The sequence below is a fragment of the Camelina sativa genome, chromosome 15, assembly GCF_030686135.1.
Source record: "Camelina sativa cultivar CO46 ecotype springtype chromosome 15, ASM3068613v1".
NCBI classification, from domain to species: Eukaryota; Viridiplantae; Streptophyta; class Magnoliopsida; order Brassicales; family Brassicaceae; genus Camelina; species Camelina sativa.
In genome coordinates, this window is record NC_141894.1 from 369,610 (window position 1) to 390,737 (window position 21,128).

The 21,128-nt window shown below is 38.7% G+C and overlaps 5 protein-coding genes, 1 long non-coding RNA gene and 3 pseudogenes across 11 annotated transcripts; 7 read left to right on the plus strand and 2 right to left on the minus strand.

The window, feature by feature from the left end:
• Positions 1–5: 5 nt before the first annotated feature.
• On the minus strand, positions 6–1,463 carry LOC104744245 (uncharacterized). Its single transcript, XM_010465265.3, has one exon. The coding sequence runs from the start codon at positions 908–910 to the stop codon at positions 221–223; it is 690 nt and encodes a 229-aa protein (XP_010463567.1). The 5' UTR covers positions 911–1,463; the 3' UTR covers positions 6–220.
• LOC104744246 (pre-rRNA-processing protein esf1) lies at positions 1,153–5,276 on the plus strand. The gene is made up of 7 exons (XM_010465266.3): positions 1,153–2,238; positions 2,334–2,408; positions 3,241–3,485; positions 3,582–3,744; positions 3,832–3,960; positions 4,054–4,757; positions 4,860–5,276. Exons 1-7 carry the CDS (start codon positions 1,666–1,668, stop codon positions 5,134–5,136), a joined length of 2,166 nt encoding a protein of 721 aa, XP_010463568.2. The 5' UTR covers positions 1,153–1,665; the 3' UTR covers positions 5,137–5,276.
• A 194-nt stretch (positions 5,277–5,470) lies between these two features.
• On the plus strand, positions 5,471–6,343 carry LOC104747952 (uncharacterized). Its single transcript, XM_019237126.2, has 3 exons — positions 5,471–5,661; positions 5,807–5,986; positions 6,080–6,343. The coding sequence occupies exons 1-3, from the start codon at positions 5,521–5,523 to the stop codon at positions 6,341–6,343; spliced, it is 585 nt and encodes a 194-aa protein (XP_019092671.1). The 5' UTR covers positions 5,471–5,520.
• A 202-nt stretch (positions 6,344–6,545) lies between these two features.
• LOC104747953 (pre-rRNA-processing protein esf1-like) lies at positions 6,546–9,351 on the plus strand (annotated as a pseudogene). The gene is made up of 7 exons (XR_015582573.1): positions 6,546–6,908; positions 7,135–7,326; positions 7,400–7,960; positions 8,074–8,148; positions 8,376–8,606; positions 8,707–8,870; positions 8,960–9,351. The product of XR_015582573.1 is annotated as a pre-rRNA-processing protein esf1-like (transcript).
• Positions 9,352–9,524: 173 nt separating this feature from the next.
• LOC104744247 (UPF0725 protein At3g44770) lies at positions 9,525–11,386 on the plus strand. The gene is made up of 4 exons (XM_010465267.3): positions 9,525–9,745; positions 9,892–10,051; positions 10,145–10,505; positions 10,593–11,386. The coding sequence occupies exons 3-4, from the start codon at positions 10,244–10,246 to the stop codon at positions 11,114–11,116; spliced, it is 786 nt and encodes a 261-aa protein (XP_010463569.1). The 5' UTR covers positions 9,525–9,745; positions 9,892–10,051; positions 10,145–10,243; the 3' UTR covers positions 11,117–11,386.
• A 1,124-nt stretch (positions 11,387–12,510) lies between these two features.
• LOC104744248 (uncharacterized) lies at positions 12,511–13,947 on the plus strand. 2 transcript variants are annotated; one of them, XR_760621.3, is made up of 3 exons: positions 12,511–12,867; positions 13,457–13,508; positions 13,691–13,947. It is a non-coding gene; the product is annotated as an uncharacterized LOC104744248 (long non-coding RNA). The 2 variants fall into 2 exon arrangements; XR_015581701.1 differs by having other exon boundaries at positions 12,518–12,867; positions 13,715–13,947.
• Positions 13,948–14,285: 338 nt separating this feature from the next.
• On the minus strand, positions 14,286–16,653 carry LOC104744250 (inactive serine/threonine-protein kinase/endoribonuclease IRE1-like). Of its 2 annotated transcripts, none has more exons than XM_010465269.3 (7): positions 16,392–16,653; positions 15,575–16,204; positions 15,328–15,495; positions 15,093–15,199; positions 14,843–15,009; positions 14,666–14,709; positions 14,286–14,508 (listed from the first exon to the last, which is right to left on the minus strand). In XM_010465269.3, exons 2-5 carry the CDS (start codon positions 16,197–16,199, stop codon positions 14,860–14,862), a joined length of 1,050 nt encoding a protein of 349 aa, XP_010463571.1. In that variant the 5' UTR covers positions 16,200–16,204; positions 16,392–16,653; the 3' UTR covers positions 14,286–14,508; positions 14,666–14,709; positions 14,843–14,859. The 2 variants fall into 2 exon arrangements, with proteins under 2 accessions (XP_010463571.1, XP_087343656.1); XM_087487530.1 differs by having other exon boundaries at positions 15,093–15,204.
• Positions 16,654–16,999: 346 nt separating this feature from the next.
• On the plus strand, positions 17,000–18,430 carry LOC104744251 (uncharacterized; annotated as a pseudogene). The gene is made up of 5 exons (XR_002035504.2): positions 17,000–17,264; positions 17,512–17,687; positions 17,815–18,037; positions 18,163–18,227; positions 18,328–18,430. The product of XR_002035504.2 is annotated as an uncharacterized LOC104744251 (transcript).
• Positions 18,431–18,810: 380 nt separating this feature from the next.
• Positions 18,811–20,746, plus strand: LOC147926165 (uncharacterized; annotated as a pseudogene). Its single transcript, XR_015581699.1, has 5 exons — positions 18,811–18,950; positions 19,034–19,451; positions 19,557–19,631; positions 19,876–20,393; positions 20,472–20,746. The product of XR_015581699.1 is annotated as an uncharacterized LOC147926165 (transcript).
• Positions 20,747–21,128: the final 382 nt, after the last annotated feature.

A 21,128-nucleotide genomic window follows, 5' to 3' on the forward strand; every position in this document is an offset into this window, starting at 1 on the left:
GAGAGTATAACCAAAATGTTCTTTACTATGACCAGTTTCCAACAATATCCTTACAATGCTTGTTCCCATTGTACTTTATTTAAACACAGACTATAACATATTTATCAGTTCTTGTAAAAAAAGTGTGTGTATGAGAGTAAAAGCTAACCGAAGAAAAGAGTAAACGATCAAATCTCATTTCCAAAAGACTGAATAAACCTTGTATAACTTTCTCTGTTTTTCATTTCTTGATCTTCCTCTGCTGCTTCTTTGGTCCAGAAACCACTAATCTCCTTACAGAACAACCACACCTGGCTCTAAAAACGAGGACAGCTCTCCCATTAGGCGGTGCCATCTTCTTGAGCTCGGCTTCCAATTCACGGTGATGGACACGAGGCAGCTCAAACATCCCTCTCTTACCGGCACTGTTGTTGTTGTTGGAACTCTTGATACATTCCTCAGTCTCAAGCTGAATATCAAACTCAACAGCTTTCCTAAGCCCTTTACAATTGGGTTTCCCACAACGCTGCATAGTACACAAGAGTATAACAAGCCAAGTGGAGAGTGCAGCACAGAAGATGCTCAAAGCTAATGAACCATAGACAATAGGGTTCTGCAAAATCTCTTCTTTGACTAAAACAGAGAGATCTGAAAAGAACTCAATAGACTTGAGGGTGATGAGCTTGACGTAAGGGAAGAAGAGGAACCCGCAGGCGGTGATCACGGCGATAAGGATCACGACATCGATAGCAGCGGACTGAGATCTGTCGCAGACAGGGAAGTTGGAACAGGTTGGAGAAGAAGTGTGGGATTTGCGAGTGGTTCTTGTCGGCTTAGAGGAGGAGTGAAGAGAGTTGGACATGATCAATGTTGTTGTTGGAGATTGGTCGACGGAATTGCAGACCGAGATTGAGCTATGGAAATATACCATCTCACTCACTCGAATCCCCTCGAGAGAGATAAAAGTTACCCAACCGATTCAAATCTTCAAAGTTGGATTCTTTTTTTGTTTTCTTCTCTAAGGATTGGGATCAGAATCGATCTATGAAACTCGATCTGAATCCCAATTCTCGATCCAACGATCAAACCCAATAATCAGATCGAGCAAACGTAGAGAGAATTCACCTGATCAAACTGACTATTAGAAGAAGCTCTGTTTCGATCAGATCAATCAAGCAAGTAAAAAAAATAAAAATCAGATTTTTTTGGTAGCAAAGCCTGTAAAAACCTAATCGGAAACAAAATCGAATCGGAAAAAGGATGAGAAGAGTTTTCAAGAAGCTACAACAACAATAAATTCAACGTCTACAGAGAAATTGAATCGTCGTCTTCGTCGTCATGATGAATTCAAAGTTAATCTCTTTTTTGGTTTAGAGGGTCCAAATCTAATCGGAAAGGGGAATCAATCGTATATTCGTAGCCAAGAGTGACTGACACGCGTTTCTCTTTAGATAACCCTTACTACAACACCTCTTCTTATGTCTGATTTCACATGACGTCATCATTATTTCTTTAAAAATAAAAAAAAACGTATTTTTTATATTTTGAGCCCAAAGCAGAGTAATAATAAAAACCCTAACTTTGATTTTGATTCTCTACTACCTCGTTAGACAGCCACTTTCCCTAAAACCCTAAAAAGCTCACCGCTGTTGTTCATTTTGAGAATCATATCTAAAGAAGAAGAAGATGGGTTCGAATAAGAAGAAAAAGCAAAGCAAGGGTGAAGGATCCGGTGGTGGAGGAGGAGTCGTCGCAGAGGAAGGTAATCAGATGATTAACGATCCAAGGTTCTCGTCGGCGCACACGGATCCTAGATTCCGTAGTATGCCGAGGCGTCAGTCAAAAGTCGCTATTGACTCTCGATTCAAGCCTATGTTCTCTGATAAGCGATTTACCACGGCTAATGCTCCCGTCGATAAGCGTGGCAAGCGGAGAAAAGCTGGCAAAGGAAACGATTTGCTTCGTGATTTTTATCGACTTGATGAAGAAGATAATGATGATGCTAAGAAGAAGAAGGAGGAATCTGGGGATGAGAGTGAGAATGAGATGACTGATCTGAAATCTGAGGCGGAATCAGAGAAAGGGAGTGATACTGACAAGAAGCTAAAGGTAGCGTCTTTGGATGAAGAGTCTAATGATGAAGATGAGTCTGATGAGGAAGCTGAGTCTGAAGAGGTATCAGAGGAGGAGGAGGAAGAAGAAGAAGATACCGATGAGGACGATGAAGGTATCTATGAAGACGATGGACCAGAGATTCCGGTATAATTGCTCAACGTTATTGTTCATGTTCTGGTTTTATAAAATAATGAATGATGTTCTCATGTTGCGAATTTGGTGTTGATGATGGTTTCTAGGAAGAGAACATACCGACTATCCCAGAAGAAACTCCCAGACTTGCTATCGTTAACATGGATTGGAAACATGTCTCTGTAAGTGTTCTCCATCCTTTATGTATTGTTTCAAATTGGCCTTTCTTTCGTGTCTGTATCTTTGCTATGGTTGTGTAACTAATCTAATGAGTGGGAACTTGGTTTTAAATAGCGCGCCTGTGGCGCGCAATTGCGCATGGCGCAGTAAGTTATGAAGAAAAGGGCAACCAAACTTGGATGCGTGGCGAGATCTATGATGCGCGCGCCATATGTGAGCCTCGTCGATGCGCGAGGCAATCATGGCGATCGCATCATTGGTTGATGCAAAAACTCTTCAAAACCTGCAACAAAAAACTTTGTGATTTTAGGGTTGTTAGGAAGAGAACAACTAGATCCAATAGGATAAACCATTTTGACAAACCGAGCTGGTTAAAACATGATTCAATTAAAGAGATTTGGTAGTTTAAACTGGCTTTAAAGTTAAACAATGTGTTATAATGTGTTTATTAAACCAAATCAATTCTTTAGTTTATATAAATTGAACAGGTTTTGACCCTTACCTCTTAGTCTAACGATAGTTTCCCAATTTGAAGATGTTTAATTCCCAGTTCTCTTTAATAAATCACCATATATGAACAAAGCTTGAAGGATAAAACTATATGTAGATAATCTGTTAATGGAGCGCCACAAATCCGAAAGGCGCGCGCCTTAGTGCGCCATGGCGCATGGCTCATTGATGGACCCTTTGTGCCATGGTGCGCTTTGCCAAATTTAAAACCAAGAGTGGGAATGGATACTAAAGGATTAAGCTTTTTTGCACTGTCAAGAGTTTGTGTTATGTAAGTTTTGCAGTTGTTCAAATGGCTGATATCTTATATTTGGTACTTATTAGGCCAAAGACTTGTACGTAGTTTTGAATTCGTTTCTGCCAAAAGATGGGCGCATTTTGTCTGTGGCTGTCTATCCATCTGAGTTTGGGCTTCAGCGAATGAAAGAGGAGGAAATTCACGGGCCGTTAATTGATGGAGACAAAAAGAAAGAAGATGGCGATGATGATGATGATGATGATGATGAAGAGGAGGAAGATGAACACGTCATCAACCAGAAGCTACGTGTTTACGAATTAAGTAGATTAAAGTAAGTTCAAAGCTACTCTTATCTCTAAGGTATATGTGGTGGAGGAAGAGGGACTATTACTGAAACTTGCTAATACACTATTGCTCTCTTTTTCAGGTATTATTTCGCTGTTGCCGAATGTGATTCAAGTGCTACTGCAGATTACTTGTACAAATCATGTGATGGAATTGAGTTTGAGAGATCCTCAAACAAGCTCGACCTAAGATTTATACCTGATTCCATGGAATTCAAACATCCACCTCGTGATATTGCATCTGAGGTGCGTTACCACTTCTTCCTTTTACTTGAGATTATTTCTTGTTTCATGGTGAATACTTCTGACCTAATGGTTGTTATAAAAATATAGGCACCTGCTGGTTATGAAGGTTTAGATTTTCAGAGCCGAGCGCTGCAATTGAGCAAAGTTGAACTTTCTTGGGATGATGATGAGCCGCACCGCATTAAGACTTTAAAACAGAATTTCAATTCTGAACAGGTCTGTAAATTAGGATTAATTGCTTAAAACTTGACGGCATGTAAGACCTTTAGTGGTAGTGTTGGTGTTCTGATACAGTTTTGTCAATCATAGTTGGCAGATCTTGAGATGAAGGAATTTTTAGCTTCTGATGAGAGTGAATCTGATGACGAAGACGACGAGGACAACAATGAAGGTATGAACCGGAAGAAAGTGGAGAAGAGTACAGATAAGTACCGAGCGTTAATTGAACCTGAAGGTGTAGATTCTGATAAAGACGTGGAGGAGGAGAATGACCAGGATATGGAGGTAACATTCAATACAGGGTTAGAAGATCTTAGTAAAGAGATTCTTAAAAAGAAAGACAGGAAGTCAGAATCGGTCTGGGAGTCATCTCTAAGGCAGAGACGCGAAAAGAAGAGGGCCAGGAAGAATAATCAAAATGATGATGATGATGATGATTACATTGATCGAAAGGCAGTGAAAGATGATGATGGTGATGACGATTTCTTTATGGAAGAACCTCCTCTTAAGAAGAAGAAGAAAGAAGGAAAGACGAATAAGAAGAAGAAGGGTTTAGAGGATGAAGTAGCAGCGGAAGAAAGAAGCAGAGCGGTGCTCGAGTTGTTACTAGCTGATGAGAATGCAGGAGATGGTAATGAACCGAAAGGGTTTAATATTAAACGGAAAGGTAAAAGAGGAAAAACTGATATATCAGAAGAGAAGATACCTGCTGCTGATCTTGACGATCCGAGGTTCTCAGCTCTACTCACATCTCCTGCTTTTGCCTTAGATCCTACGGATCCACAGTTTAAGAGGTAATATTATTGATCAATGAATCCAATTTTGGTGGTAATCTTTTGTTGTGAATTGCGGAAGTTAATGAAATTTTGAGGGATTTGTTGTTGGTGTTGTTGCAGGAGTGCTACTTATGCAAGGCAAATAGCTGCGAAGCGTAAGGAAGTTTCGAAAAGCGACGAGGATGTGAAAGAGACAGCGCCAAAGGAGAAAGAACAAGAGTTGAATTCGATGATGGGGTCTAAGAAAGAGAGACACTCGCTGAATTCTACAGTCAAATCTTTGAAGATGAAGATGATTAACAAGGAATCCGAGAAGAAGCAAGCGGGAAACGCAGTGACTTCCTCGAGTTTGGCTCAGCGGATTAAGAAGAAAGCCAAAGATTTATCAAAGAAATAAAATCTCTTTTGCTTTTGTTTCCTTCAAATCAATTTTGTTTGTTATATTGATGAGATCATCACTCACTAATATTTTTTTTTCTGTCACTGGTTTCTAGAGAATTTCACTCTAGACTATATTATAGTCTGAAGTTAGTTTCACTTGTCCTTGCACTCTTTAAGACCGACAGAAAAATGAAAAATAAAATCCCAAATTTTATAGTAAACAATCTGAGGATGGCCTTTTTAATAACTGTAGGTGGGCCAAAAATGTGTGAAGGCCCTATACATCTGGTCCGGGCCGGAACTGGGCCCATTACCACTGGTTTATATATCTAGTGACCGGACCTATCCGCGCTTAAAAAGAGAAAAAAAAAAAAAATCCCTAGATCGGAAGAAGAAGAAGATGGCGGATACTCTGCGGCGGATGTTGGAAAGCGGAGAGCTAACGGAGACTCTGCGGCGGATGTTGGAAAACGGAAAGCTAACGGACGAACAATGCCTCTCTATTTTGCAAGTATTAGATTCCGATGGATGCACATCTGAGGTATTACTTTTTTTTTGTTTGTAATTTTGTATTTGATCATCCAATATTGCCGCGCGGAGAGGCTTAGATATTAGAAGATTATTATCGCAAACCTAACAAATTTCTCACACACACTCTCCTCCTTTTTGTTGTATGCATCTATCAGAAAGTGATTGAGGAAAAAGCTGTTAAACGAATCGACAACAGGAAATCTCTGAAGCAGTTGTTGGCCATGCGTGATCCGGAGAGCGACCTTCTTCGTCGTTATGAAGAAGAATCGGATTCGGATGAAGAAGAATCGGATCCGGATTACGAAAGGTACCACCGCCAACTCGAGGAGTCTCAGGTAGGCAACCCCTAAAATTATTACTTACCTCCCCCTCCCCCGTCCTCCCCCGCCGCTATATTGTAATTTGTTATTTTTTTTTATTGGATTTAGTTTTTCGATATCGATCGTGACGTTCGTGTCCCACGTTGGGGATTTATCTCACCATTTTATTTTGGGGAAAAGGAGGAAGAACAAGAACCACCTCCCGAAATGGTTCTCTACGGCCGGTTGGGAGTTCATTGGTTCAACTTTGAGCACAATAGGAACTTGAAGTTCATTCGCATACCAAAATTGAATACCGGACATCCGTATTCTACATCCTACTACCTCACTATAGATGTTGAAGACTTTTTTTCCCCCATTTGGAAGTTATGATTGAACTCTGCAGAATCAAACCCACCACACCAGGTTTTCTTTATTTTATTTTAACCAAATTGAAACAAGAAAGAAAGAAAGACATTTTGTTTCTCTTTACTGACCTGGCTGACCTCCTTTTTTGTTTGTAGTGGAAGCCGAACCACATTCAATTTTCGACCACTTCATCATTGATGGGGTAGATGCGTTTTACACAGAATGTATGCCTACCTTTTTGTCGGGACCGCCAGAAGAAGCAGCTTATGATCAGAGATTCTACGTGGTTCCGTACGAGGAGATTCGTACAAATGATTGGCTTCGTCTGTATGCCCGCTTTGCACTTTTCAAAGTTTGCGAGGCTGAATCTCATTCTTTCCTGCCAGAGGAGATGCACTTGAAGAAGATACTTATGCAAACCCAAGTAAAGCCTCAGGATGTCGTCTCCGATGAGCCGATGTCGTCTCCGATTCTCAAGTCTATGAATGCCATCTTCCACATAAGCTTCAGAGTCAACTGTCGCGACTACACATCCGTAGTAAGGAGAACTATAGATGGGATACCAGGACATATGCACCTCGAAGTCGAAGTCAAACCCGCTAAGAAACAGGGAGATTGATTGCTTCTCTCCTTCAAGAGATGATCAAAGTAGTTGGTGGTCAAGCCGGTGCGCTCTGTTACAATCACTCACTCGTCAGAATACTTCTTCTTATGCTTTATGTCGTTTTAGCTATCCTTTGGTTTCTGTTACAATCACTCGTCAGAATACTTCTTCTTATGCTTTATGTCGTTCTGATACAGTTTTCTCATCATAGTTGGCAAATCTTGAGATGAAGGATTTTTTAGCTTCTGATGAGAGTGAATCTGATGACGACGAAGACGACAGCAATCAAGGTATTAACCGGAAGAAAGTGGAGAAGAGGAAAGATAAGTACCGAGCTTTAATTGAATCTGAAGATGTTGATTCTCATAAAGACGTGGAAGAGGAGAATGACCAGGATATGGAGGTAACATTCAATACAAGGTTAGAAGATCTTAGTAAAGAGATTCTTAAAAAGAAAGACAAGAATCTCTAAGTAAAGCAAGGGTGAAGGATCCGGTGGTGGTGAAGTCGTCGCACAGGAAGGAAATCAGATGATTAACGACCCAAGGTTCTCGTCCGCGCACACGGATCCTAGATTCCGTAGTATGCCGAGGCGTCAGTCAAAATTAGCTGTCGACTCTCGATTCAAGCCTATGTTATATGATAAGCGATTTACCACGGCTAATGCTCCCGTCGATAAGTGTGGCAAACGGAGAAAAGCTGGCAAAGGAAACGATTTGCTTCGTGATTTTTATCGACTTGATGAAGAAGATAATGATGATAAGAAGAAGAAGAAGGAGAAGAAGGAGAAGGAGGAATCTGGGGATGAGAGTGAGAAAGAGATGACTGATTTAAAATCTGAGGCGGGATCAGAGGAAGAGAGTGATACTGACAAAAAGCTAAAGTTTGCTTCTTTGGATGAAGAGTCTAATGATGAAGCTGAGTCTGATGAGGAAGCTGAGTCTGAAGAGGTATCAGAGGAGGAGGTAGAAGAAGAAGAAGAAGATACCGATGAGGACGATGAAGGTATCTATGAAGACGATGGACCAGAAATTCAGGTATAATTGCTCTACTTTTTGATTCATGGGATGCCTTGTTGTTCATGTTCTGGTTTTATAAATAATGAATGATGTTCTCATGTTGAGAATTTGGTGTTGATGATGGTTTCTAGGAAGAGAACATACCGACTATCCCAGAAGAAACTCCCAGACTTGCTATCGTTAACATGGATTGGAAACATGTCTCTGTAAGTGTTCTCCATCCTTGATGTATTGTTTCGAATTGGCCTTCTTTCGTGTTTGTATCTTTGCTATGGTTATGGAACTAATCTAATGAGTGGGAATGGTTACTAAAGGATAAAGCTTTTTGCTCGATAAATTAGAGATTGTTTGTTTCTTTCCGTTGTTTAGAGTTTAGTGTTCTGTTAGTTTTTGCAGTTGTTCTTTTGGCTGATATCTTTTATTTGGTACTTAGGCCAAAGACTTGTACGTTGTTTTGAATTCTTTTCTGCCAAAAGATGGACGCATTTTGTCTGTGGCTGTCTATCCATCTGAGTTTGGACTTCAGCGAATGAAAGAGGAGGAAATTCACGGGACGAGACAAAAAGAATGGAGATGGTGATGATGATGATGATGAAGATGAAGAGGAGGAAGATGAGGATGTCATCAACCAGAAGCTACGTGTTTACGAATTAAGTAGATTAAAGTAAGTTCAAAGCTACTCTTATCTCTAAGGTATATGTGGTGGAGCTAGGAAGAGGGACTATTACTGAAACTTGCTAATACACTATTGCTATCTTTTTCAGGTATTATTTCGCTGTTGCCGAATGTGATTTCAAGTGCTACTGCAGATTACTTGTACAAATCATGTGATGGAATTGAGTTTGAGAGATCCTCAAACAAGCTCGACCTTAGATTTATTCCCGACTCCATGGAATTTAAACATCCACCTCGTGATATTGCATCTGAGGTGCGTTACCACTACTTCCTTTTTACTTGGGATTAGTTTTTGTGTCATGGTGATTACTTCTGATCTATTGGTTGTTATAAAAAATTCAGGCACCTGCTGGTTATGAAGGTTTAGATTTTCAGAGCCGAGCGCTGCAATTGAGCAAAGTTGAACTTTCTTGGGATGATGATGAGCCGCACCGCATTAAGACTTTAAAACAGAATCTCAATTCTGAACAGGTCTGTAAAACAGAAGATGATTAACAAAGAATCGGAGAAGAAGCAAGCGGGAAACGCAGTGACTTCCTCGACTCTGGCTCAGCGGATTAAGAAGAAAGCCAAAGATTTATCAAAGAAATAAATCTCTTTAGCTTTTATTTCCTTCAAATCAGTTTTGTATGTTATAATGATGATGAGATTCATCACTCACTTATATTTTAAATACATTTTTTTTTCTAGAGAGTTTCACTCTAGCCTATATTATATAGTCTCAAGTCAGTTAATGTTTCGCATGTCCTTGCACTCCCAGTTCTGTCTTTAATACCGACAGAGAAAAAACCCAAATTTTATAGTAAACAATATCTTAACGGAAGGGGATGGCCTTTTTAGTAAGTGTAGGTGGGCCAAAAATGTGTGAAGCCCTATACATATGGTCCGGGCCGGAACTGGGCCCATTACCACTTGATTTATATATGTCGTGACCGACATATCCGCAGTTAAAAAGAGAAAAAGACCTAAAAAAGAAGAAGAAATCCCTAGATCGAAAGAAGACAGAAGATGGCGGATACTCTGCAGCGGATGTTGGTTAGCGGAGAGCTAACGAAGGAAGAATTGTTCTCTTTTTTGCGGGGATTAGATTCCGATGATAAAGTAGTGGGTGGATGCACATCTGACAAGGTATTATTTTTTATTTTTGGCCATGGCGATTGTAATTTTGTATTTGATCTTCCAATATTGCCGCGGGGAGAGGCTTAGATATTAGAAGATGATTATCCAAAATCTAACAACACTCTCCCTCCTTTGTTGTTGTATGTAATCATCAGAAAGTGATTGAAGAAAAAGCTGTAAAACGACTCAACAAGCGGATATCTCTGACGCAGTTGTTATGATGATCACCTTCGTCGTCGTTATGATGAAGAAGTGGAAGAAGAAGAATGGCAGCCATTAGACGAAAGGTACCACCGCCAACTCGAGGAGTCTCAGGTAGGCAACCCCTAAAATTATTACTTACCTCCCCCTCCCCCGTCCTCCCCCGCCGCTATATTGTAATTTGTTATTTTTTTTTATTGGATTTAGTTTTTCGATATCGATCGTGACGTTCGTGTCCCACGTTGGGGATTTATCTCACCATTTTATTTTGGGGAAAAGGAGGAAGAACAAGAACCACCTCCCGAAATGGTTCTCTACGGCCGGTTGGGAGTTCATTGGTTCAACTTTGAACACAATAGGAACTTGAAGTTCATTCGCATACCAAAATTGAATACCGGACATCCGAATGCTGTATCCTTCTATATTACTGTAGAGGTTGAAGATGTTGATGCTGCTGCTGCTGGTGCTTCGTCTCCGTCTTCTCTCACTCTGCAAACTCTGGTCTCAAGACTTTTTTTCCCCCTTTTGGATTGTATGATTCAACGCTGCAGAATCAAACCCACAACAGGTTTTTTTTTTTTTTAATTTTATTTAACCAAAAGAAAAACATTTTGTTTCTCTTTACTGACCTGGCTGACCTCCTTTTTGTTTGTAGCGATAGCGGAAGAACCATATTTATTTTTCGACCACTTCAGGTATGATGGGGTAGATGCGTTTTACAAAGGACCTATGCCCACCTTTTTGTCGGGACCACCAGAAGAAGCAGCTGATGATCAGAGATTTTACGTGGTTCCGTACGAGGTCATTGATCAAAATGATTGGCTTCTTCTGTATGCCCACTTTGCACTTTTCAAAGTTTGCGAGGCTGAATCTCATTCTTTCCTGCCAGAGGAGATGCACTTGAAGAAGATACTTATGCAAACCCAAGTAAAGCCTCAAGATGATGATGATGATGATGATGATGATGATGAGCCGATGCAAACCCAAGTAAAGCCTCAAGATGATGATGATGAGCCGATGTCGTCTCCGATTCTCAAGTCTATGAATGCCATCTTCCACATAAGCTTCAGTGTCAACTGTCGCGACTACACAACCGTAGTAAGGAGAACTACAGATGGGTTACCAGGACATATGCGCCTCGAAGTCGAAGTCGAACCCGCTAAGAAACACGGAGATTGATTGCTTCTCTTCTTCAACAGATGATCAAAGTTAGTTGGTGGTCAAGCCGGTGCGCTCTGTTACAATCACTCACTCGTCAGTATACTTCTTCTTATGCATGCTTTATGTCGTTTTAGCTATCCTTTGGTTTCTAATCCTCCACCGCAACTATATCTACAATCTTGCATTTGTGTTCTCTATCGTATCAAACAGCTTGGTATGTTGTTGTGTTTAAATTTGTCTTTTTTATCATTTTAATAATAAAAGAGGTCCAGTAGCTATTTCCATTCATACTGTTATACTGAATTTCTCTACTGTAAAGTTCAAGAGATAGATATTACCAACGGCACAACAAGAGAAGAAAGATAATCTAAGCATGTTAACACCTTAATGCGCTAACTATACTGCATGCATTTATACGAGTCATTGTTTATGATTTTTGAATATAATGGCGCTTTTCAATTTATTATTTCGTTTCCCACACTTAAATTATGTCTATTAACCAAAAAGAACAAATCACACTTTTACTGGAAGCATAATAACACGGAAGCACTCTCAGTTCTGTCTTTAGTCGACAGCAAAATCTCCCAAATTTATATAGTAAACAATATCTCAACCATAGTATGGAGGAGGATGGCCTGAAGGTGAAGCCCCATTGGGATCAGATGATGGGTATGGGCTTCCACCATAACCTCCTCCGTATTGAGTTTGCACCTGCGGATTCTGCCAACCTGCTGGCGCTGAAGCCGAGACTCCGGCCGCCTTTTGGGCCACCATTAGGCTTAGATCAGGGAGTGTATTAGTCTCAGCTTTTGTCGCTAAAAGCCTTCATTCAAACACGGGAAAATAAAAGAAGAAATTTCAAGTTAGAAAAGAAAAAGTAAAAAAAGCATACGCAAATCGATTACTATTGTCTTCCCCTCACATTTTGTTTTTTTAGGTACACAACTCCAAAAAGCAACAAATCTTATGTACCTTAACATTGAGATCATATAATCCGAAACCGATTATGGTTTAAATGATCTATATGACAAAAATTTGAAAATTGATGGCTTAAATGACATACATTTACAAGTTCATGGTTTAAATGACCTATATTTAAAAGGTCATGGTTTAAATGATATTTTCTCGAACTAAAATTTCCATTAAAATGATGTCATTTTGTTAGTAACGGTGTGATTAACGGCAAAGTAACGTTAGTATGTCAACTATCAGATTTAACGTCATGTCTTTTTTTTGGTTTGGTCAACAAAACTTTATGTTTAAAAAAGTTTATTATTTAAATGACATTTTCCCAATTAAAATTAAATCAAAATTGGAGATATTGCTAAGAAGTACCTCTTAACTAAGACTTAAGAGTTGTTGATAAAAAAAAAAAAAAAAACTAAGAGCTCATAAGAGGCAATGACGTGTTCGATATTTGTTGGATGAGGAAAAACTCTGTCGTTTTGCTTCTTTCTCTTTCTCCTCTCTCTTTCGCGACGAGCTCTTCTCTCTTTCTCAACTCTCTCTGTAGCGACTCTTTCTTGTTGAGAATCTGAGTATTATCAAGCCGCTTTAGCCATTCACATGTCATGGTTTCTCCTCTCGCTCCCAGATTCTTACAAACCCTAACCCAATTCCCTAATTCTCGGTTTCTTGCTCCATGTTCTGTTTTGAGTTTAATAACGCAGATAAACTGAGAATTTTGAGAAGTCAAATTGCTCCTTTTCAATCCAACAGAGTTCGGTTAAAAACCCTTTTTTTGTCTGCTCAGTCCAGTTTCTTGAAAGGTTTGTTCTTTCTCCTTGTTTTCTACTTCTGTTGGTTGAATATAGAGTTTTGATTGCTTAGTTTATGACATTGAGCAAAAGAGTCATTGAGTAATCTCGAAAATTGGTAAAATTAGATTGGATTTAATACGGATTTGAGGGTTTTTGATCATTCTGATTGATATGGTTAATGTAGTTTACAGACATGTTTGGAGAGAGTTTGTATTCTTGTCCTGAAACTTCGATTTGATTGTGGTTGTCTTCAATTTTAGCTTTCATAGTGAATATGATATAGCATTCACTAACTAATGAAGCAAAGGAATTGTTGTTGTCTTGCATCTGATTTTCATATGTAGGAAACTCTGAGATAATACAACAAGTTAATTGTGTTAGATGATGTTTTGGATGTCTGTGTCATTGTGTAGAATAGTTCTTAGAACCGTATAAGTATGGGAAAAAATGAAATTGAAGCTGGAACCAATCTTGTACCTGTGAGCTCTCTTAGTCTTGTATTCATGATTAAACTCTACTCTGATCTTGTTGAATATATCTGGTTTTAGTTACACTTGGTAATGTTTATGATGATTGAAGGTCTCTATGATGATTGCAGGAAAAAGCAAAGAAAGAACAGTGGATTATCATAGGGTGGAGGCTCAACGCTTGTATGTCAATTCTCTGAACCTTTCTACGCTTGTATATCAAGGAATACAAATGGTCATTGTCGGTTTCTTGAGCATGACTGTCTTCCCTCAGAACATGCATCAGTTTTTTCATGACTTTGGCTTCTCTCTGAAAGTTATTAGTATTACCAGACTAAATCCTCTTGGTCTCTGCTGTTTCGAAGCCTTTTTTGTTGTCTTAATCTCAGGATATTGCAGCAAAAATCTTTCCAAGCAGAAGCTGTCTTCACGGAACCTTCAGGTGATGATGAGTCTTTGCAGAATGAGAATGTCAATCAAGTCAATGGCAATCCAAATGCTTGCTGGAATGTGTAAAGTTGATTTGAATAGTTGTTTTGAATCTCTTTGCTTATAGTCATGAATCTCTGTTTTGAATCTCTGTTTTTTTTTTGTCAATGAATATATGTTTTGTATTTGACAAGTTTTTAATGTGATTATGATGAACTCTTCAAAAAAAAAATCTTAAGAACCCCTCATATGTTCTACCATTGGAGAAAGTTTTTCTTAATAGTTTCTTAACATTGACAAATCCAAAATTTAATAGAAAAAAATTGGTTTCATGGGTTCTTAGCTTTTTACCAGTAAAGATGATCTTAATAGCTGAATCTGAAACTTTCCAATGATGGGGCACATTTTTTGATCAAGAGTCTTTACGCTATTCGAAAAGAAGAAAAAAAACCTTTTAAAAATCCATAACCATGTTTGGTTTATTTATTTTAAAAGGGAATTGTAAGAGAGAAAAATAAAGAGAGAGTCAGATGCGTGAAAAGGTTTCTGTATCTCTTCATTAAGAGTTGAGGAGATTACATATGTAGAACCTAGTGAACAAGAAACATAAATCTAGGAGTTGTCGTTACTACAAATACGGAGTCCGTTAGAATATATTCTCCAATAAAAAAATCTGCGACCATATATCTGTCATCAAGTTGAATGTCTACTAGTGATCAGTCTCATTTGCGCTTCAAAGCCACCACTTTGGAACCTGCATTTTAAGAGAAACACTCCTCAACGACTGAATCATTCACTTCAAAGAAACACCATTACAGATCAGAGATTATTGATGCTATTCCTCTGAAGATTACTACATCATATTCATCAGGAATAGACAAGTCCCTTGTTTTCTCTAAAGCTTTGCGTACCTTTTGGTTGTTCCATATCATCAAGATCACCTTCCTAACGGAACCTGCAAATTTACACATCAAAGCAGAACACCAAACTAATAAGAGAAAAGGAAACAGATCAATTTATGTTTTGATCTTTATATAACTATGTTTGAAGAACTGAATCATGACTGCGAATTGCGAATAAACCCGTACCTTATCAGACATCTATTTCAATAATAGTACTCTCTCAAAAACTCTTCATAACCTGCTACAGGCTTACGCATTACTAACCAGACTTCCTTATAGACAGTCGTCAGCAATCCAGGAAATATCCCACTGTAATATTCCTCCATTCCTTCAAGTGTCCCCTTATAAAGTGCCTGAGACAAACATAAAATTCAAAATAAACTTGTGTACCAGGTTTCAATGATACTTTGTGTTTTCTTTATTATGAGGTGCGAACCTGGATCTGGATGTTTGTAGATAGTTCACGGAAGTGACTATACTGGTTTCTAATCAACCTAATCAATGCACGAACATCTTGAAAATGGTTTGGATGGATTGTTTTTCCTGTTCTAGAAGCAAAAGAAATTTAGCATCTTCACTTTCACACTTGCTGAGATCGAGTTTATTTTGCAAGATTCTTGTTTCTATTTTTGCAACTGGTGAACCATGAGAAGCTCCAAAAGGATGATCACCTAGAGTTAAAGAGTAGAACAGTATACAACCAAAACTAAACAAGTCTGCATCTTTAGTTTCTGGAGAAGGTTTCTTAGGCTTGGATGTCCCTTGACTAGTCTCAAACGGCTTCCTCTGTTCATTGTTTTTTATCTGTTCTTGAGGTTGAAAACCCGTGTGATAATGGCCTGCACAAAGACACAAGTTAGAATACTCAACAACAACCAAAAAGAAATTCATAATATTCATTAAAACAAATTCACTTACTTATTGTTTTGTGTTTATGCGGAGATGGCATGTTGCTATCTTGGGCGGTGCAGAAGTTGGCAATCTTTGCAGTCATAAATTCCGTTCCACACACTATGACTATATTTTTGGGGTTCAAATCTCGATGAACATACCCTATCTTTTGAAGATGCTTCAAACCACTAGCAACTTGTTCCATCAAATCCAACATGACACGACCAATAGAAGGTTTGTCTAGAATCATACCCGTATTCTTGATATATGTATCAAGATGTTCTGGAGGTTGTTGTGGACTTTGTGTGTGTTGACTGCTGCGAAAGTATTTCACCAGCTCCTCTAAGCTGAAACTCCATCGCTCTTGAGACAAATACAGAAAACTGTCATCTTCATCAAAAGTAACCCACTCGAGAATGTTAGGATGTTTTTGGAAGGCTTCCAAATTTGTGTATTCTCTCTGCATTCTTTCTTTGTTCTCATCAGATCTCGCCATCCGCTTCACCATTAATTTCTTCCCAGGGTCATAAAAACCTAAGAGTGACTCAAACTCGTGGCCTTTTTCCACTACATCATGCGAAACAAGAAGCTTCGTATCCTGAACCTTATACCAATCTCTTTGTGCTGTTTTGTAAGACGTTGAGAAAGCCATTTAATCTGATCAAGGGAGAACCATAATTAGATTATACCATTCCGATAAAACACCAAGTCCCCTAATTCAATCAAATCAAGAAAGCTGAATACTTTATTTGAAACCCTAAATCCTAACATCGCTAAAACCATTCCCTAAACCCTCTTTAAAACTTCCGAGCCTAAAACTAGACTCAAGGATGTTGATACATACCTCTGATTTCAGAAATTTTGAAGAAAATCGACGTGCGTTCGATGAAACGAAGAATCGAGAGAAACGATCTTTTTGAAAGAGAAAGGGCACAGAGCTAGATTTCTCCGGGACTCGGATTGGAGATGGTGTCGGAATCGCCCAACGGTCGTTCTAAAGACAGAAACGATGCGTTTTGGTATTAAGATCTATAAAAAGCTCGAATCGAAAACTTGAGAACCAATTTATCTTCTTCCTCTGATATCTTGTCGACGAACATTCTCTCGCAAAGCCAGTTTTAGAAAAATAAGGAAATATCGCTTGGTTTAGTCCGGTTATATGGAAAATTCTGGTTCAATCCAATTTGGTTCGATAAAAACCAATAAAAAATCTGGAAGACAATTGCTCACGTGATGTGCACATGATCATCGTCCCGATTATAATAACAACAACAGTATGAAAGTATGAATTTTTTGAATTAAAGAATAAATCTAGTATGATATGATGATAGTATCTCTGAGTTCAGTCGCTCTAATCACTTTTATCCATTCTCCAGTGAGGAAGGAACCAAAAAAAATAAAATCTTAAGACTTTGGCCAAAGAAAAAGAAAAAAATGTCACTCTTCTTCCTCAATCCTCCATTTCCCTCCAACTCAATCCACCCAATTCCTCATCGCGCCGCCGGTTTGTCTTCCATTGGTTGCTCGATTTCTCGGAAGCGGTGAAGCTGTCTCGGCCCTGGAGAGGAGTCTCCGCCTCACTTTTATGGAAAGACCTAGAAATCGAGACACTTCCGAGGTTATCTATGACCTGATTGCCGCTGGGCTTAGCCCTGGACCTCGTTCTTTCCATGGCTTAGTCGTTGCTCACGCGCTTAACGGCGACGAACAAGGCGCGGTAAATGCTTCTCTATAGCCCCTTAACTAAAGATGTATACTACTTCCTGATTTCCTTAACAAGTCACTCATCATAGCTGAAAGCTAAAAACTCACAACTGAACTTGAGCTATGTGGTTTAAGACTTTTTAACATTTTTTATTTTTTAATTTTAATCCAAATTGGAACGTTCCTCTTTCTCGTAGCTTCTTGGGTGTGATTGAAGTGAAAGATTAACACTTTTCTTTGTTTGGTGTGTCTGACTGCAGATGCACTCGCTTAGAAAGGAGTTAGGTGCAGGCCAAGGCCAACGTCCGCTTCCTGAAACAGTGATTGCTTTGGTTCCACTCTCAGGTTGAAACGCTACGAGAGGCTTGGAAATCCTTGCCGCTATGGAGCAGCTTAACTATGACATTCGTCAAGCTTGGCTCGTTCTTGTTAATTGGTATTCTCTCTTACCAAGACTATTATTTGTTAGAATCAAATGCTTGTATTTTCTTTTGTGTGTCTGCCATGGTTGGTTGGGGTTATTGAGTAATCGTTTATATTTGGATTGTTGGGTTTGTTTATAGAGGAGCTCATGAGAACCAATCACTTGGAAGATGCAAATAAAGTTTTCTTGAAGGGTGCTAGAGGTGGGATGAGAGCAACAGATCAGCTTTTTGATCTGATGATTGAAGAAGACTGCAAAGCTGTAGATCATCCTATAATACCTTAGACATCTCTTACGAAACGGAGGCAGCTGGTAGAATGGCGACAACATTTCATTTCAACTGTCTTCTTCTTAGTTTGCAGGTTTGTCATTGTACTTTGGAACGTATACATACGCTTCTTCTCTGTCTGATGAATGATGAAGATGGTTTTATATATGTCTTTTTTTGTCGTTATCAAATAGGTTTTTCTTTGTTTCCATTCTGTAGGCTACATGTGGGATTCCCGAGGTTGCTTGCTTATGCGACATTTGAAAATATGGAGTATGGCCAAGGTTTGTATTTTTTTTTTTTTTTTTTTTTCCAGCTGCATCCTGCTTCAAATGTTTGGTCTAGTTGTTGCGTAATGGCTTCTAGCATAGCTTGATTTGATAGATTTTATGAAGCCCAACACTGAGACATATAACTGGGGCCGAGTCATATGAGGTTTAGTTGCCTTGAAGATTGGAAAATTCACCATAGGGAAGCTCTTGAGAACCTTACAGAGTGAAGGTCTTCCAGTTTTAGGAGATGCATCAGAATCTGATTACATGAGAGTGATGGAGAGCTTTACGAAACATAATAAGAGGTCCTGCACATAATCTTTTTTGAAGCCAAAAGCAGCAAACAAGATGGCTGTATCAGAGTTAAAGGAAGAACTTGAAGCTCAGGGTTTGCCAATTGATGGAACACGGAATGCTCTTTACCAGCGAGTCCAAAAAGCAAGGAGAATAAACAAATTGATGGAACAAGGAAACGTCCGTTTCTTGGAGAAGGCTTGATTGAAACTTCAGTTGAATCCAACGAAACAGTAGCTACAGTTGAGAGTCGGAGAACAAAATTAAAGATGTTGCAAAAGAAGCTGATGATGATCAAAAGGGGAGGATTTAGTTAAGAATAAGACAGCTGAAGCTAAGAAGAAGCATCTTCAAATGATTGGAGTCCAACTCTTAAAAGAATCTGATGAAGCAAACAGAACAAAGAAACGCGGGAAGAGGGCATCTCTTATGACACTTGAGGTGTGTGTTTATGAATTTATTAGTCACATGTTCATGAATATTATAGTTTAAGCATGTTTGTCAATGCTGACCACATTTATCAGGATGATGCAGATGAGGATTGGTGTCCCTGAGGACACATTCGAAGCATTCAAAGAAATGAGGGAAAGGGAAAGTACTTGGAAAAGGAAACGATTTGCTTCGTGATTTTTTATCGACTTGATGAAGAAGATACTGATGATAAGAAGAAGAAGGAGAAGGAGAAGGATGAGGGTAATAATGAGGACTGAGGAGGAATCTGGGGATGACAGTGAGAAAGAGATGACTGATCTGAAATCTGAGGCGGAATCAGAGGAAGAGAGTGATACTGGACAAGAAGCTAAAGCTTGCTTCTTTGGAGGAAGAGTCTAATGATGAAGCTGACTCCGATGAGCTGAGTCTGAAGAGGTATCAGAGGAAGAAGAGGATGATACCGATGAGGACGATGAAGGTATCTATGAAGACGATGGACCAGAAATTCCGGTATAATTGCTCTACTTTGTGATTCATATGCCCTTGTTGTTATTGTTTTATAAATAATGAATGATGTTCTCATGTTGCGAATTTGGTGTTGATGATGGTTTCTAGGAAGAGAACATACCGACTATCCCAGAAGAAACTCCCAGACTTGCTATCGTTAACATGGATTGGAAACATGTCTCTGTAAGTGTTCTCCATCCTTGATGTATTGTTTCAGATAGGCCTTTTTTTTTTTTTTTTTTTTGTGTTTGTATCTTTGCTATGGTTATGGAACTAATCTAATAAGTGGGAATGGTTACTAAAGGATAAAGCTTTTTGCTCGATAAATTAGAGATTGTTTGTTTCTTTCCGTTGTTTAGAGTTTAGTGTTCTGTTAGTTTTTGCAGTTGTTCTTTTGGCTGATATCTTTTATTTGTTACTTACTTAGGCCAAAGACTTGTACGTAGTTTTGAATTCGTTTCTGCCAAAAGATGGGCGCATTTTGTCTGTGGCTGTCTATCCATCTGAGTTTGGACTTCAGCGAATGAAAGAGGAGGAAATTCACGGGACGAGACAAAAAGAATGGAGATGGTGATGATGATGATGATGATGATGATGATGATGATGATGATGATGATGATGATGATGATGATGATGATGATGATGATGATGATGATGATGATGATGATGATGATGATGATGATGATGATGATGATGATGATGATGATGATGATGATGATGATGATGATGATGATGATGATGATGATGATGATGATGATGATGATGATGATGATGATGATGATGATGATGATGATGATGATGATGATGATGATGATGATGATGATGATGATGATGATGATGATGATGATGATGATGATGATGATGATGATGATGATGATGATGATGATGATGATGATGAGATGTCATCAACCAGAAGCTACGTGTTTACGAATTAAGTAGATTAAAGTAAGTTCAAAGCTACTCTTGTCTCTGTTTTCAGGTATTATTTCGCTGTTGCCGAATGTGATTCAAGTGCTACTGCAGATTACTTGTACAAATCGTGTGATGGAATTGAGTTTGAGAGATCCTCAAACAAGCTCGACCTTAGATTTATTCCTGATTCCATGGAATTCAAACATCCACCTCGTGATATTGCATCTGAGGTGAGAGATCCTCAAACATGCTCAACATAAGCAACTAATCAGTAATCAGGTGGGTTAATCACTAGTAGTAAATTTATATACTTTTTTGAAAAATATGTTATTGGTTGAACTTGTAAAAGTATCTTTGGGTATATATGCAAACGTGCACATAATACATATATTAAGCCTTTTCAATGTAGACTACACAAAATCATAACATGGGGTCCAATAGAAGATTTTTCATGAAATAATTAGAACATCGAAGTTGGACGATTCGGTTTTCTATGATGGATACTACTATCAACGTATTGTATCACCATTTGTCCTTTTTATTATAATCAAAATATCATGAAGAAGATACATCTCAAAAAGGATACAGTATATTTATATGTATAAACAAACAAAACGTGGAGTCTCATCACTGTCTACTCCTATGATTAAAAAAACAAAAATTATACACTGAGCATTCATGTATTAATTTGTGTTTTCTCTTATTCTCTGTGAAAGAATTTAATTGCACAAACGAATTCAAAGTTTTGTGCAATTATTACGTACAGTA

Coding starts and splice junctions, on each gene's coding strand:
- LOC104744246 (XM_010465266.3), top strand. CDS start 1,666: ATGGGTTCGAATAAGAAGAAAAAGCAAAGCAAGGGTGAAGGATCCGGT. Junction 2,239..2,333: donor ACGATGGACCAGAGATTCCG/GTATAATTGCTC, acceptor GATGGTTTCTAG/GAAGAGAACATACCGACTAT. Junction 3,961..4,053: donor AGAATTTCAATTCTGAACAG/GTCTGTAAATTA, acceptor TGTCAATCATAG/TTGGCAGATCTTGAGATGAA.
- LOC104744250 (XM_010465269.3), bottom strand. CDS start 16,199: ATGGCTTTCTCAACGTCTTACAAAACAGCACAAAGAGATTGGTATAAG. Junction 15,200..15,327: donor GTTCTACTCTTTAACTCTAG/GTGATCATCCTT, acceptor CTTCTAGAACAG/GAAAAACAATCCATCCAAAC. Junction 15,010..15,092: donor CTACAAACATCCAGATCCAG/GTTCGCACCTCA, acceptor TGTTTGTCTCAG/GCACTTTATAAGGGGACACT.
- LOC104744245 (XM_010465265.3), bottom strand. CDS start 910: ATGGTATATTTCCATAGCTCAATCTCGGTCTGCAATTCCGTCGACCAA.
- LOC104747952 (XM_019237126.2), top strand. CDS start 5,521: ATGGCGGATACTCTGCGGCGGATGTTGGAAAGCGGAGAGCTAACGGAG. Junction 5,662..5,806: donor CCGATGGATGCACATCTGAG/GTATTACTTTTT, acceptor TGCATCTATCAG/AAAGTGATTGAGGAAAAAGC. Junction 5,987..6,079: donor GCCAACTCGAGGAGTCTCAG/GTAGGCAACCCC, acceptor TATTGGATTTAG/TTTTTCGATATCGATCGTGA.
- LOC104744247 (XM_010465267.3), top strand. CDS start 10,244: ATGGTTCTCTACGGCCGGTTGGGAGTTCATTGGTTCAACTTTGAACAC. Junction 10,506..10,592: donor CAGAATCAAACCCACAACAG/GTTTTTTTTTTT, acceptor TTTTGTTTGTAG/CGATAGCGGAAGAACCATAT.